General features: G+C 39.0%; 1 protein-coding gene across 1 annotated transcript in view; it reads left to right on the forward strand.

The window, feature by feature from the left end:
- Nucleotides 1–4,250: 4,250 nt before the first annotated feature.
- LOC148048937 (disintegrin and metalloproteinase domain-containing protein 32-like) overlaps nucleotides 4,251–15,549 on the forward strand; it is a 32,206-nt gene continuing 20,907 nt past the window's right edge. The window contains exons 1-8 of the mRNA XM_087703500.1: nucleotides 4,251–4,580; nucleotides 6,420–6,481; nucleotides 8,020–8,098; nucleotides 9,187–9,263; nucleotides 10,712–10,901; nucleotides 12,304–12,369; nucleotides 13,271–13,342; nucleotides 14,873–15,039. Coding sequence (XP_087559626.1) covers nucleotides 4,251–4,580; nucleotides 6,420–6,481; nucleotides 8,020–8,098; nucleotides 9,187–9,263; nucleotides 10,712–10,901; nucleotides 12,304–12,369; nucleotides 13,271–13,342; nucleotides 14,873–15,039 — 1,043 coding nt within the window. The remainder of the gene's footprint in view (nucleotides 4,581–6,419; nucleotides 6,482–8,019; nucleotides 8,099–9,186; nucleotides 9,264–10,711; nucleotides 10,902–12,303; nucleotides 12,370–13,270; nucleotides 13,343–14,872; nucleotides 15,040–15,549) is intronic.

Here is a 15,549-nt window from a genome sequence, read left to right on the forward strand (position 1 = left end):
TGGCTCCAACAATAGCAGAGTGTCTAATGCAGTGGAAAAAATATTTAAAAATTTGGGGAGATATTTGGGGATGTAGCCCATGTTGAACTGTATAGTACAGTCAAACAAGTTGACCACAGGAAACGTTTTATATTTTGTATTACAGTAGTGGTCAAAATTGTGGAAACCTTTTGGGAGAAGGGTACAGTAACTTGGAGGTTTGATGGCTAATAACACCACTTTTTTTGGAAGTAGTAGGATAAAATTATATACCAATGGAAAGATAATTTAATCAAGAATGTAATGCAATACTTTTATGAAGGATTTACTATTAGAATAGCAGTTATATAGATAAAAAGTGAAAAGCATAGCAAAAATGAAATATACAAAAATTATCACTGTAGAAAAAACAAGATACTATATACAAAAATTATTGCCATGTCAGTTAATACTTAGTTGGGTAACCTTTAGCATGAATTATGGCCTTACAATGTCTTCCCATGGAGTGAAAGAAATCGTTTAGTTCTGCAGCTGTTACAAGGTAAAACTAAGATTGAATGATTGCTTCTGTTAACTGGGTTTTATTGCTGGCTATAACATTTCATAGAATAGAGATAATTGAACAAACTGTTGCATTACATTCTTGATTAAATTATCTTTCCTTTGATATAATTTTCTGGTAGTACTCCAAAAGAAAGTGGTGTTATTAGCCATCAAACCTCAAAAATGCACTGTTCCCAAAAAGTATATGTGTAGGAAGGGCATCTGGCCAATAAATACTCAGCTCCATTCAGTTGCCCCGACTCCACCCCGATACAAGGGATTACGGGGTCATTAAAAGAATATATGTGTGTGTGTGTGTGTGTGTGAGGGACCTGCAGGCAGGGGAGGCAGGGGAGGCAGAGCCTCACCACTGTCCTCATGAAAAGAAAAGAAAAATGTAAAAGGAAAAAGGCAAGAGCTGAGGTCAGGCTGAGCTAGTTGCTGCCAGAGTCACCATGGATGACTCTGCTTAGTGCTTAACTGTTTAAAAAAGCCTCTAAAAAGCGCCCTCTACAGGAGGCGGCAGGAGAACAATGTGCCTCATCTAGTCTGGCATTTTATGATCACTTGAGCAGAGTTAAGCAAGGGTTAAAAGCTGAAAAATTCCTGACGTAGATGAGGCATGTCACGGTGACTCTGAAACAGCTGGAAAAGGTACATGTGGGTCGGAGGGAGGGGGAGGAATTCAAACTTCATCCTCCTGGTGCAACTTTGTGTGTGTGCATGTGTGTGTTTGAGAGAGGGGGGAGGGAAGGAGAGAGGGAGGAAGGAGGGGAAGGGAGAAGAAAAAGGAAAAGAAAGAAAGAAACTTATTTAGCAAAGGAGAAAAACAAATGCTGTCGCTTTAAATTGGAACTGAGCATGCCTGGCTGTGGAATTCTGGGAGTTGAAGTCCACAAGTCTAAAAAAATTGCTGCCTCACCAGCCATAAACCTCACCGCACATCACTGGTGTGTGTGTGTGTATACACATGATGTGAATTGTGTAGCTTATATATTGGCACAGACACTTTATGTTGCTTGCTTTTCTTATGGACACATGATATGAAACTAACCTATGATGTCCAGCTTAGAATTTACAAAAAACAGCACACCAAAATATCAACGAACCACAGATGTCTGGGTTAATGCAAAACATTAAATGCTAAACTTTTACAATCCACAATGGTTGGATTCACATTAGAAACTGCAGATCCAGACAAAAGAAACCATATGTTGCTAGAGTGCAATGTGTGAACCGATTTTTTTGGGGGGGACAGGAGGGAATAATTTTTTTAAAAAGAAAATTCTGGGAAACTGATTATCAAATGAAACATTAATTGGCTTTCTCCTGTTGTTTTCTTTTCTAGAGTGTCAAACATTTTTGCATATCACTTATCCCCTGAAGATATCAGCCAACTCATCTGAAGATTCTATAGGCGGTGCTGCGGATGAGGTATTGGGGTTTTTAAAATGTATTTTGATTTATTTATTAGTTTATAATATATATATAAATACAAAAAAATCACAAGAAATAATGAGAAAATAAAGGTGGAAAAAGGGAAGGAAGTGCAGGGAAAGAAAAAAAGAAATAGTGTTGGCTTCCTACTCACTTTGATGCAGTAGAATAACATAATAGTGTTCAAACCTCAATTTTTCACTTTTACATAATAATACAAATTAGCCATTTCTATAAAAAACAAACCCAAAGTCAAAGTTTCATTTTTTCCCACCTCAAACACAAAGTCCACAAGTAGAAACAAAATTAATTGCATTTCTTTTCTTTGATCAAAGCAGTCAATTTGGCCACATCTGCTAATTTCATCAATTTTTGCAATTTTTCCATTGTAAGAATCAAGTGTCCTTCCGTTTTTGTGCGTAAAATAATCTTTCTGCAGTCAACATATATATATATATGGGTAATAACGTTCCAAATTTTTGAATATTTAGAAAACTTATCTTAAAAATTAGTTGATTTGATTTAAAGTGGATTTAGATGGGCCACAACAGGAATTTTGAGCATGATAGGGTGTCATAGATGGAGGGCAGAGGATAAACGATCATTTCCCAATGTATGTACTTGTGTCCATCACATTTGTACTAACAGAACAGAATAACAAGAATTGGAAGGGACCTTGGAGATCTTCTAGCCCAACCCACTTCTTAGGCAGGAAACCCTACACCACTTCAGACAAATAGTTGCCCACTATCTTCTTAAAAACGTCCAGTATTGGAGCATCCACAACTTCTGGAGGCAAGCTGTTCCACTGATTGTTCTAACTTCAGGAAATTTCTCCTTAGTTCTAGGTTGCTTTTCTCCTTGATTAGTTTCCACCCATTGCTTCTCTTTCTGCCCTCATGTGCTCTGGAGAATAGTTTGACTCCCTCTTCTTTGTGGCAGCCCCTGAGATATTGGAAGACTGCTATCATGTCTCCCCTGGTCCTTTTTTTCATTAAACCAGACATACCCACTTCCTGCAACCGTTCTTCATATGTTTTAGTCTCCAGTCCCCTAATCATCCTTGTTGTTTTTCTCTGCACTCTTTCTAGAGTCTCCACATCTTTTCTACATCGTGGCAACCAAAACTGAATGTAGTATTCCAAGTGTGGCCTTACCAAGGCATTATAAAGTGGTATTAACACTTCATGTGATCTTGATTCTATCCCTCTGTTTATGCAGCCTAGAACTATGTTGGCTTTTTTGGCAGCTGCTGCACACGGCTGGCTCCTATTTAAATGGTTGTCCACTAGGACTCCAAGATTCCTTTCACAGTTACTACTATTGAGCAAGGTACCACATATACTATACCTGTGCATTTCGTTTTCCTTGCCTAAATGTAGAACCTTACTCTTTCCACCCTTGAATTTCATTTCAATGAAATCTGGAGGAGTGGCATTTACACCCACTCTTCACTCTTCTAGATTTTAAGACATTTTGGTGTCAGCATGGTTTGCTGTGGTGACCTAAAGGTGGAGCCCTTGCCTCACAATCAGGAGATTGTTGAGTTCGATCCCAGGTAGAGGCAGATGTAGGGTCCCTTCTTGGGCAGGGTGTTGGACTAGATGACTCTCAAGGTCCCTTCCAACTCTGTTCATCCGTTACTTCTGCTGTGAACTTCGTCGATGATGGGATGCAAAACCAGCCTTTATTATTAAAATTAAAAATTTAATAATAATTAAAATTAAATTTTTATTTTAAAATTGTCTCTTTAACTTTTGAATGAGAAAACTTTATTCATGGCATAACACGGCACTGGATTGAATCCAAAAGCCTTTGAATTCTGATTTGAAAACCATTCTGTGGCATCCATCTGGTGGAGGATATTTTATCGATGGGCGAAGAACATTTATCCTTAATTCCAAAGGCCTGTTTTGCAGGAGTGTCCAAGGTAGGGTCAAAAAAAGTCAAGATGGCAGCCGAGACAGAGAAAATAAACTCCACTCCTTTTAAATAGGCAATTGCACACAAACCATACCCTGTGGACCAGGGGTGGATAGCTGCCGGCATTACTGCCGGTTCAGCACACATTACTGCCAGCTCTGCGTGTGTGTGCATTTGCATTTAAGTTTGTCTGTGCATGTGCAAAATGTTAAAAAAGAATAAAATACAATGAGATTTGTTCTGTGTAGCACTAATAAACAAGATGGTGCCGCAGTAGGAGAACTGGTTAGGGGGCGTGGCAGGCCTGGGTTGCTACCGGTTTCAGTGACCCAGGCCAGTTGTGGGTTGTTCTTACTGTCACTACCGGTATGCTGATCATGTGCTCAGGTGTCCTGTTCGTGCATGGGCCTCACTTGCACTGTGTGCGCATGCGCAATCCATCGCCCCTGCAACAACCAGCTGATTGTTGGGGTTCACGCAGTCAACCCACGCTGTGCATGTGCGCGTACTTTGCCGTTTCCCATAAAAACAAATATAGAACGCAGGCAGGCGCAAGGGCCAAAAGAGCCACCGTACCGATACGGTCTCAGCTGCACTGGGCCACTACCAATACGCCCGTACCGTACCGGACCTACAGCAACCCACCTCTGACCCAGACCATCAAATTACTACCTATTCGGTTGAACCGGTCCAAACTGGTAGGAACCCACCTCTGGTGTGGACACACCTGCCTTTCTGAACACCCTGTGTTGTGCAGTTCCATTTTATTAAGGAGGAATTGTTTTTTTTGCTTCCGCTCATAAAAAAAATATTAGTCCCACATTTGGATCCAGATGGGTAGTGCTGAAAGCTGACAAGCTTGCTCTTTCAGTCTGTGATTTGCTAAGATAAAAGCTTGGCAAAATAAATGTAATTTGATTTCTTGTTGCCAAAATCAACCTATGGAGTTAACTTGTACTGTATTAACTGTGGTATCGGCGCTCTTTAGGTGGAAGAATGCCGCAGGCTCTCTCTTGCAAATTAATTTTTGTCAGTTTAGCTTAATCTGTCTGTAAATTTGATGAGAGGATAATTAAATTGTATGGTAACCAAACAGTGGTAGTTTTTTTTTTTACTCACCTAAGATGCTAAAAGCAACTGATTAGCAGTACACATCAATGTTTATAAACAAGTACATTAGGTGTTAAAATCACCAACCTGTTTAGTGATATTTTTAAATATTCAATTGATTAAAAAATAAATGTTTATTGCACATTTCAATTTTGAATCCCTCTTGGTTAAAGCAGGAATGTCAAACCTTGGCAGCTTCAATATTTGTGAACTTTAACTCCTAGAATTCTCCAGCCAGCATGCGGACTTTTGGGAGGTGAAGTCCAGAAGTATTAAAATTGCCAAGGTTAGAAACCTCTGCTTTCAGCTGAATGCACATTTGCCTTTTTTCCCCCAGATTTCCCCGATTTCTTCAAAACTACAGATCTTTCTTTCAGACTCTTCTCCCATTTTGATTTAATGGACTGTGTGTAAAATTTGCATTAGACTGTGATTTGTTTAATGCTGGCTGGGGAATTCTGGGAGTTGTAGTCCACCCATCTTAAAGTTGCCAAGGTTGAAAAATACAGATTTAAATCTTTCCCTTAATTTTTCTGCCTTCACTTCTAGCATCCAATGCTTCTTTAAAACACAATACATCTGTAATTCTTTATTGGCCAAGTGTGATTGGACACCCAAGGAATTGGTGCATAGGGAATAGAGAATAGAGTAGAGTAGGGTAAGGTAGAATAAAACAGAATAGAATAGATAAATATGAATAGGATAGAAAATAGAATAGAATAGATGAATATGAATAAGAAATAGAACAGAACAGAACGGAATAGGATAGAGAATAGAATAGAATATGAATGGGATAGAAAATAAAATAGAATAGAACAGATGAATATGAATAGGATAGAGAATAGAATAGAATAATATGAATAGGATAGAAAATAGAATAGATCAATATGGATAAGATATAGAACAGAATAGGACAGAATAGGATAGAGAATGGAATAGAATAGAACAGATGAATATGAAAAGGATAGAGAATAGAATAGAATAGAATAGAATAGAAGAATATGATAGGATAGAAAATAGAATAGAATAGATGAATATGAATAAGAGAGAACAAAACAGAATAGAATAGGATAGAGAATAGAATAGAATACAATAGATGAATATGAATAGGATAGACTAGACTAGATTAGAACAGAACAGAACAGAACAGAATTCTTTATTGGCCAATGTGATTGGACAAGAAATTTGTCTTTGGTGCAGATGCTCTCAGTGTACATAAAACATATATTCATCAAGAATCATAAGATACAACACTTAGTGATAGTCACAGGATACGAAATAAGCAATCAAAGTGGATCTATTCCCTAATCCTTGCTTTTATCACATATGATTGTGGTATCTTGCACAAACACACAAGACAGCTGAGTGGTTTATTTAACTGTTTCTAACAAATTGCTCTTTGCTTTTGTTTTGTTCTCCATGAGCAGAGTGTTCAGGCTTACACTCTTACCATAAATCAGAAGCACTACACAGTGTACCTGAAACAACAGTGAGTTATTTTCTGTTTTCCAATCCTAGCCTTGTGTGAAGTCAAATTCTTCACTAGCTCATTAAAAAAAATATTTTTTTTGGTCAAGGTTGAGAAACCATTAGCTGGAGGCTCTTGTTGAATGTAAGGTACTTTGCTAATTGGATTTTTTACATACTATATTTGAGAGTATATTTCGGTGGTACAGTGGCCTAGAGATGGAGCTCTTGTCTCACAATCAGGAAGCTGCAAGTTTGATCCTAGATAGAGGCCAATATTTCTCTCTCTGGGCACGATGAGAATATATCTGCTGAATATAACTCTTCATTGGTGACAGGAAAGACATCTGGCCAGTAAAGACTCAGCTCCATTCAGTTGCTCAGACTCCATCCTGCAAGGGATTATGGGGGTCATTAAGAGGAGATGATTATTTCAGGGAATTTTTTTTTGTCCTATAAACCTCCTAGAATCATTTGGAATCGGACATAAATAAATTTTAAATTCTGACATTGGGAGGTGTCTGTCAGAGGCATTTCTCCCTCTTTACCTCACCTGCTCCCTCTTACGTATTTCTAGTTTATATTTTTTGTAGCTAGGTAAACTTTAAATCAATAGGGAAATCCAGAGGAGAGGAAATTCTGGAGACAACGATAGAGGGGACATCTTAATGGGGCTTAGTGGTCAAGTTGGGCAGTCACAAGGTTTGAGGATACTCCAAGATACTGAAAATAGTCATAAATGTGAATCAGTTACCAAGCATCTGAGTGTAAATAAACGTGACCTTGGGGATGCCACAACGGTCATAAGTATGAACATTGGAAATTTTGGATTGTCACTAAATGAACGGTTGTAAATTGAGGTCCTTGTACTTACGACCCTCATAGCATTCCCCACAGTCACATGATCCACCAGTGAATCAAAATTCAGTGCTTTGGCCCCCAGGCATGTATTTCTCATGGTTATAATGTCTCAGGGTCATGTGATCATCACTTGCAACCATCGCCAGCAGCTTCCAGCAAGCAAAGTCCATGGGGGGAGTCAAATTTGATAAATGACCAGGTGATTCACTTTATAGCTGCAGGGAATCGCTTAACAATTGTGTGAAAAAAGCTTGTAAAATCCGGCACAATTCACTTAAGACCCACTTTAAAGGTAAAGGCAAAGGTTCTCCTTGCACGTATGTGCTAATCATTCCCGACTCTAGGAGGTGGTGCTCATCTCTGTTTCAAAGCTGAAAAGCCAGTGCTGTCCGAAGATGTCTCTGTGGTCATGTGGCCAGCATGATTAAACACCGAAGGCACATGGAATGCTGTTTCCTTCCCACAAAAGGTTTTTCTGCTTGCATTTTTACATGCTTTCGAACTGCTAGGTTGCTGGGACAAGTAATGGGAGCTCACTCCATTACACAGCATCTTAGCCACTGAGCCACCAGGTCCCATTTTGTTGCTTAACAACAAAAATTCTGCTCCCAATTAATTATGGTCGTAAACTGAGGATTACTGGTACTTATCCATCTCTTTGATACCAGTTTGACTTCCACTTCATTGGTTTCATCACAGATCCTTTCTGCCAAACGATTTTATGATTTACACCTACAACACCGGAGGTTTTGTGCAACCCACTACCCCAGATATTCAGGTAAGGGTGTTTTATTGCGTGTCCTCACGTGATTCAAACTGCGGTTTAAATTACATGATTAAGCCATTAAATACTGGGTTTTTTTTCTAGATCAGGTCTCTTCATTCTACTCTACTCTACTCTACTCTACTCTACTCTACTCTACTCTACTCTACTCTACTCTACTCTACTCTACTCTACTCTACTCTACTCTACTCTACTCTACTCTACTCTACTCTACTCTACTCTATTTTATTTTCCAATATCTATTCTGTTCTGTTCTGTTCTGTTCTATTCTATTCTATATTCCAATATCTATTCTAATCTATTCTATATTCCAATATCTATTCTATCCTATCCTACCCTATCCTATCCTGTCCTATCCTATCCTATTCTATTCTATTCATTTTCCAATATCTATTCTATTCTATACTATATTCCAATATCTATTCTATTCTATTCTATTCATTTTCCAATATCTATTCTATTCTATTCTATTCTATTCTATATTCCAATATCTATTCTATTCTATACTATATTCCAATATCTATTCTATTCCATGTTACAATACCTATTCCTATCCTATCCTATCCTATCCTATCCTATCCTATCCTATCCTATCCTATTCCATATTGTAATATCTCTTCTGTTCCCTTCTATTCCATTCCATTCCATATTGCAATATGTATTCCTATTCTATTCTATATTTCAATATCTATTCTATTCTATTCTATTCTGTTCTGTTCTGCTCCATTCCATATTGCAATATCTATTCTACTGTACTCCCCTCCCCTCCCCTCCCCTCCCCTCTACTCTACTTACTCTACTTACTCTACTCTATTTCTAATCTTTGTTTCTCTTCTCCCATACCTCAAAGTAGAAATAGTGACTTGGAGCCCCAGAATCCACTTTAAGATTGGTGAGAAAAGGTCTGTCTGTCCAGTGAAGCCATGTGGTCAGTATAATCATAAGTTTTTGTTCAGCTGCAAAAGTCCAAAATGCATACCAATTGTCCAAATAACTAGGGCCAAAAGATTCCTATTTAGTAAAGCTAATTAGCTAATGAATGATTATGTTAATTGATTCTTTTAAAAAATACATGTCTTTAGAATGAATGCTTTTATGAAGGGTATATCCAAGGCTTCCCCAATTCTGTGGCAATACTCAGCACCTGCTCTGGCCTCAGGTAAGAGATTTACTCTTGAATAAGTATAAGTATAAATCTTTATTACTGTCAAAGACCAGCACTACACATTATTTTTTACAATATGTTAAAAAGTACTGACATTAAAATATAATTAAAAAGTATTGACGTCAAAAGTGGAAAATAACACACATGTTCTCAAATTGTTCAGGTCACTCCCTGGTTTACCTGGGTGAAAAACCAATAAGTGCGGGAGTAAATACAATGGTTCAGAAATTGTTAGAGATATGTCCAAATAATTGGTACAAGATGACAACTATACTTCTGTAATCAATTTTTTTCTTGTGGACATTGCAGCCACACAGAACTTTGTCACTGCATACGTGGTAGCTGGATTTTTGTCCTGGAGGAGAAAGCCTACATAAAAATTGTCTGCCCTCCCTGGCAATCCCTCTAATAAGGGGAGAATATGTGCAGACCTACAAACTCTGAATAGCTCACAATGTAATAGAACATGTGAGATATCTTCTACTTCTCCTTTACCACATATACAAACCCGTTCTGCTATTGGTGTTCTCTTATACCTGCCCTGGAGGAGTGCTGAAAATAGTTCCAGGCTTAAAAATAGGTTTAAAATATTCAAAAACTGTTTTTAAAATAAACAGGTCCCTTCCTTTCTTCCTGTGCAGCTCATAATTGTTTCGGAAGTGGGAATGTTAGTCTGGAATGCCAGATTAGGCATGGTCCCAATCCCATCTTTGATGCAAAGGTTTTTTCAGAAAGAAAATGACCTGATTTAATAACTCACTTAGCAAATGCTTGGCAAAATTTGGGGCTCAGTTGCGATCATCAATCAAGCTACTACCTGTATTTCAAGTAGTCAGGAAGGAAGACAAATGTTGGAAATGTAACTTAGATTTAGGGTCTTTTTATCATATGTGGTGGTGATAGTAAAGGAGTGACATATTTAATGCTGCATGTGATAATCACAGCAAGATTGGTATATGCGCAAAAGAGGTAAAACAAAGATGCTCCCCCCGAAGAAGAGGTAATAAATAAAATGCTGACCTGTGCAGAAATGGATAGACTGACACTAGAAATCAAGAACAGAGATGAGACAGAATATTATGAAATTTGGAACAAAATGTATCAATGGTTGGAAATGAGGAAAAGGAGTCGGAACAGAATATTTTGAGGATTGTAAAATTGAAACTGGATAATACATAGATAAATACATAAAGGAGGATAAGGAATATGGTAATAAGATCAAAGTAGCTATGTACAATAAGTAGAAACTGTATTTGTTGTTATGTTAAAATTTGTATGGAAATGACAAAGCCACAAAGGTCGCTCTATGTCCAATGTTTTTAATGTTTATTCAATTACAAAAAAGGAAGGAAGGAAGGAAGGAAGGAAGGAAGGAAGGAAGGAAGGAAGGAAGGAGGGGCTTGTAAATGGATAAGAAAATCTCGTGCCATAACAATTTTCAGGGGAGTGCTGCAGTTTGAGAATGTCAGCTACGGCATTGAACACCTGGAATCTTCCACTACTTTCGAGCACCTAATTTATGAACTAAGCAGCAAAAATGCCAAAGGCCCAATTTGGACAGAAAACGTCACCCATGTAGACAACCGGACGAAGACCGGACACGTGTCTTATAAGCTGCTTTCGGATACTGTGGTCAGTGCTGTGCTTCATTTCAATTTTTTAAAATAGTGTTTAAAAGTGTGTATCCTATTTATGTCCTAGGATTGTATCTTATCTACCTGCTGAAATTCTCAAGATAGTGTCAGCATAGGTGTGTGTCTACACCTTTTGCGTGTGCCAATGAAGTGCCCTTTTTAAAATTGCTTTTTTTAAAAAGTGGCAACGTTGCCAAGAGCAATTCTTCCTTCCTTCTTGTTGCCTGCAACTGGAATTTGGAGGTGTGCAATCTCAGCATTAAATCTTCAAGGTGAAGGGGCTTAAGACGATTGTCTCCTTTTCATTTATCCCATCCCTCTTACAAACAAGTTAGCACTATCACAATAAGCAGAATAATGAGTTCCACAATCTTGCGATGTGCTTGGTGTGCTGGATATGTTCACCACCTTGAGTTATATGTGAAAATAAAAAGGTGAAATAGAAATGTGTTGTGTGTATACCAGCATAACTCTGGAACGCCTCGAGCAATTTCAACCAAACTTGGTACACAGATGACTTACTCTCTGGAAACAAATACTGTGGGGGTAAGACACCCCTAACACCCCTCGGGGTGTGTGTTCTGTTAAGATACAGCCTGTTGTGCCTTAAAATGACTTCTACTGTACTGCCGTAAAATGGCTTCTGCTGTACAGGGCAGTACAGTTGCCATGGTAACAGCTTCATAGTACTCCACAAGGGGGCTCGCTCTGGTAAGGGAAAAAAACCAACATTAGAAATTACGTTTGGTCTGCACATTTTCCCCCTATAAATAAATACATGGGCAATGCCGGGTTATTGGCCAGTAAAAGATTAAAAATCCCATGACGAATTGAAGTGCGGTACTGTTTTTACCAAAAATTTACTGATATAGTGTGTGTTTGTATGTGTATTTGTAGGTATAGGAAGTACTCAACTTAGCAACTCTTCATTTAGTGACTGAAGTTACAACAGCACTGAAAAAAATGACTTACGACCGCTTTTCACTCTTATGGCAGTTACAGCATCCCCCTGGTCACATGATCAAAATTTAGGCACTTGGTGACTGCCTCACATTTATGACGGTCTCAGTGTCCCAGGTTCATGTGATCCCATTTTGTGACCTTCTGAACAAGCAAGGTTAATGGGGAAACCAGACTCACTTAACAACCGTGTTACCAAATTAACGACTGCAAGGATTCACTTAACAACTGGTGAGAAAGGTCATAAAATGGGGCAAAGCTCCCTTCACAAACGTCTCCCTTGGCAATATAAACTTTGTGCTCAAAATTGTGGTTGTAAGTTGAGGAGTAGCTGTACTGCTAAGGCGAATACGTTTCGCATGCTGCTTTTTTACAACACCAGCTCGTGAAATAACAAAAGCATTGCTAAAAAAAAAGGAATTTATTTTGTCTGTCCTCAGCCGCTCTCGGATACCACTAAAAGTCACAGGTACATAGAAGTCTACGCTGTTGTGGACAAGGTTTTGGTAAGTCTCTTAACTGTCCAAAATATTCTGACTCAGAATTCTCTATGTATCCCCAACCTGGTCTGTTTCCTGAGACAGTAAAAATCATATGCTTAGTCCCAAAACCCCCTTTTTAAAATTGAAACGGCTGTGAATTATGTTCATTCACATCCGGTAACGATTCACAACCAGTCTAAGAAGAGTCCGACAGAAGTCTGCCACAGTCTTGCAGTGTAAGGCTGATAAGGGCCCACCTTTATCTTCCTTGAAAGACCTATTTGCCAATTAGTTATGCGAGGCCAAATGGAGCAGAGAGTCAAACAGAGCTTGAGAATTTAAACCGAACAAACAAAGTTGCTTCCTGCAAAGGCTCACCTGTCTTTGCTCCTCTTTTATGTCTTATGGGAGGAGCCAATCATCTCCAAGCCTTACTCCCAAGTCACCCCTTTTGTCTTAGCTGTTCTAGCCTTCTGGCAGCTCTGCGTATGCACACACTGGGAACAGGCTTTCATAGTCCCTCTACCACGCTGATGTTCGACTTCGGAGGCTTCGGAGGCAGCACATAACTCTCAGATGGCTCTGGCCTCCTCTCTGCCTCCGATGCAGAGCCCTGAGCTGAGCCTTCCCCAGACTCCAGGACTGGCCCATCTTCTTTCCCAACCTCCTGACTGTCCGACTCTGCTGCCAGCTCTCTGCAGGCTACCTGCGGATCAAACACAACCTTCATGACTTTAGTATCATAAGGTAAAGATAAAGGTTCCCCTCACACATACAGTATGTGCTAGTCATTCCAGACTCTAGGGGGCGGTGCTCATCTCCGTTTCAAAGCAGAAGAGCCAGGTTTTGCATGCAGTAAGGGCAAATTATAATTGTCTTTTTTTAAAAAAAAATGCGAACTCTGTATCTACTTCTTGTTTTCTAGTTCAATTATTTGGGCGGATATCCTGAATTCGTTACCTCAAACATTGTGCAGATTATCGGCTTCGTTAATAGTGTAAGTTATGCTCTGGTTATCTCTCCAATTAACTTAGGGTCTGGCTGCATTTTATTCTTAATCCTAAAAGTTTTGATATAGAACTCTTCATATGAGCCATGGTGGTGCAGTGGTTAGAGTGCAGACTGCAGGTTACTTCTGCTGACTGCTGGTGACTGCAATTTGGCAGTTCAAATCTCACCAGGGTCAAGATTGATTCCATCCTTCCGAGGTGGGTAAAATGAGGACCCAGATTGTTGGGGGAAAGAGGCTGACTCTGTAATTGCTTAGAGAAGGCTGCAAGCACCATGAAGCAGTATATAAGTCTCAGTGCTATTGCTATTTCCCTCCCTCCCTCTCAGTGATTAGAATGCAGCATTGCAGACTAACTCTGCCCACTTCCATCAGTTTGAATCTCACCAGGCTCAAGGTTGACTCAACCTTCCATCCTTCCGAGATGGGTAAAATGAGGACCCAGATTGTTGGAAGGGAGACTCTGGAAACCGCTTAGAGAGGGCTGCAAAACACTGTGAAGCAGTATATAAATCTAAGTGCTGTTGCTATTGCTATATTGCCAAAACAATTACAAGCATTAAATGCTAGATATATGTATTCAATAAATATGTAAATAAATAAAATAAAATAGAGAAAAAGTGCAACAGATGATTAGGGGACTGGAGGCTAAAACATATGAAGAATGGTTGCAGGAACTGGGTAGGTCTAGTTTGGTGAAAAGGATTAGGGGCGACGTGATACCAGTCTTCCAATATTTGAGGTACCGCCCCAAAGAAGTGGGGGAGGGGGTTCAAGCTATTCTCCTAAGCATCTGAAGGCAGGACAAGAAGCAACGGATGAAAGCTAATCAAGGAGAGAAGCAACCTGGAATTAAGGAGATATTTCCTGACAGTTAGAACAATTAACCAGTGGAACAACATGGCTCCAGAAGTTGTGAATGCTCCAACTCTGGAAGTTTTTAAGAAGAGACTGGATGGTCATTTGTCTGAAGTGGTATACAGTTTTCTGCCTGAGCAGGGGGGTTCCAATTCTATTCTATTTTTCTCCTATTTTATTGTATTCTATTTTCTATCCTATTCATATTCATCTATTCCCTATTTTATTCTATTTTTATCCTATTTCTCTATTCTATCCTATCCTATCCTATCCTATCCTATCCTATCCTATCCTATCCTATCCTATCCTATCCTATCCTATCCTATCCTATCCTATCCTATCCCATTCCATTCCATTCCATTCCATTCCATTCTCTATCCTATTCATACTTATCTATTCTATTCCATTCCATTCCATTCTAATTTTCTCCCTCTCAACTCTGTTATTCTGTTATTTTGCTGTTCTCTTATTCTGATTAACTTAACTCCTGCTACAATTTGACCCACTTCAATATACAATTGAGATCTTTGCATTTTGGGGGAATTGATACCAAATGCAGTTTAACCATGAGAAGATCTGAATCTGTTTTTCATTAACCAAAGTTGCAAATGGGGGAGAATCACCTTAACGAAACGAAGATTTGTTCTTTTTTCCCCCTAGATGTTTGCTGACCTTAACGTAACCATTGTACTTTCCTCTCTGGAGTTCTGGACAGACGGTAATAAAATCTCCACCGAAGGAGAAGCCGATGAAATTCTCCGCAGGTTTTTGCAATGGAAAAATTCCTACCTTGTTCTGCGGCCTCACGATCTGGCCTTTTTGTTTGTGTAAGTGGAAAAAAATAGGTGCCTGCAAATACACACAGGGCTTGGGAAATGTGCTTTGTAAAAAGAGCATGCTTGTCTCTAAATCCAGGTTTACAAGAAGTAATAGCTGCATGTACAAAACATGATTTGGCCAAACCAATGTCATGTGGTGGTGTATCACAAAGGTCTAGTTCATATTGATTGATTGACTGATTGATATATCTACCTACCTACCTACCTACCTACCTACCTACCTACCTACCTACCTACCTACTGACCTACCCACCTACCTACTTGTCTGTCTGTCTGTCTACCTACCCATATCTATCTATCTATCTATCTATCTATCTATCTATCTATCTATCTATCTATCTATCTATCTATCTATCTATCTATCTACCTACCTACCTACCTACCTACCTACCTACCTACCTACCTACCTACCTACCTACCTACCTACTAATCTACCTACCTATCTGCCTGCCTGTCTGTCTACCCACCCATATCTATCTATCTATCTATCTATCTATC

Source organism: Thamnophis sirtalis, unplaced genomic scaffold (assembly GCF_051295495.1).
Source record: "Thamnophis sirtalis isolate CommonGarterSnake01/CBP01778 unplaced genomic scaffold, rThaSir2_p1.2 scaffold_2, whole genome shotgun sequence".
Lineage (NCBI taxonomy): Eukaryota > Metazoa > Chordata > Lepidosauria > Squamata > Natricidae > Thamnophis > Thamnophis sirtalis.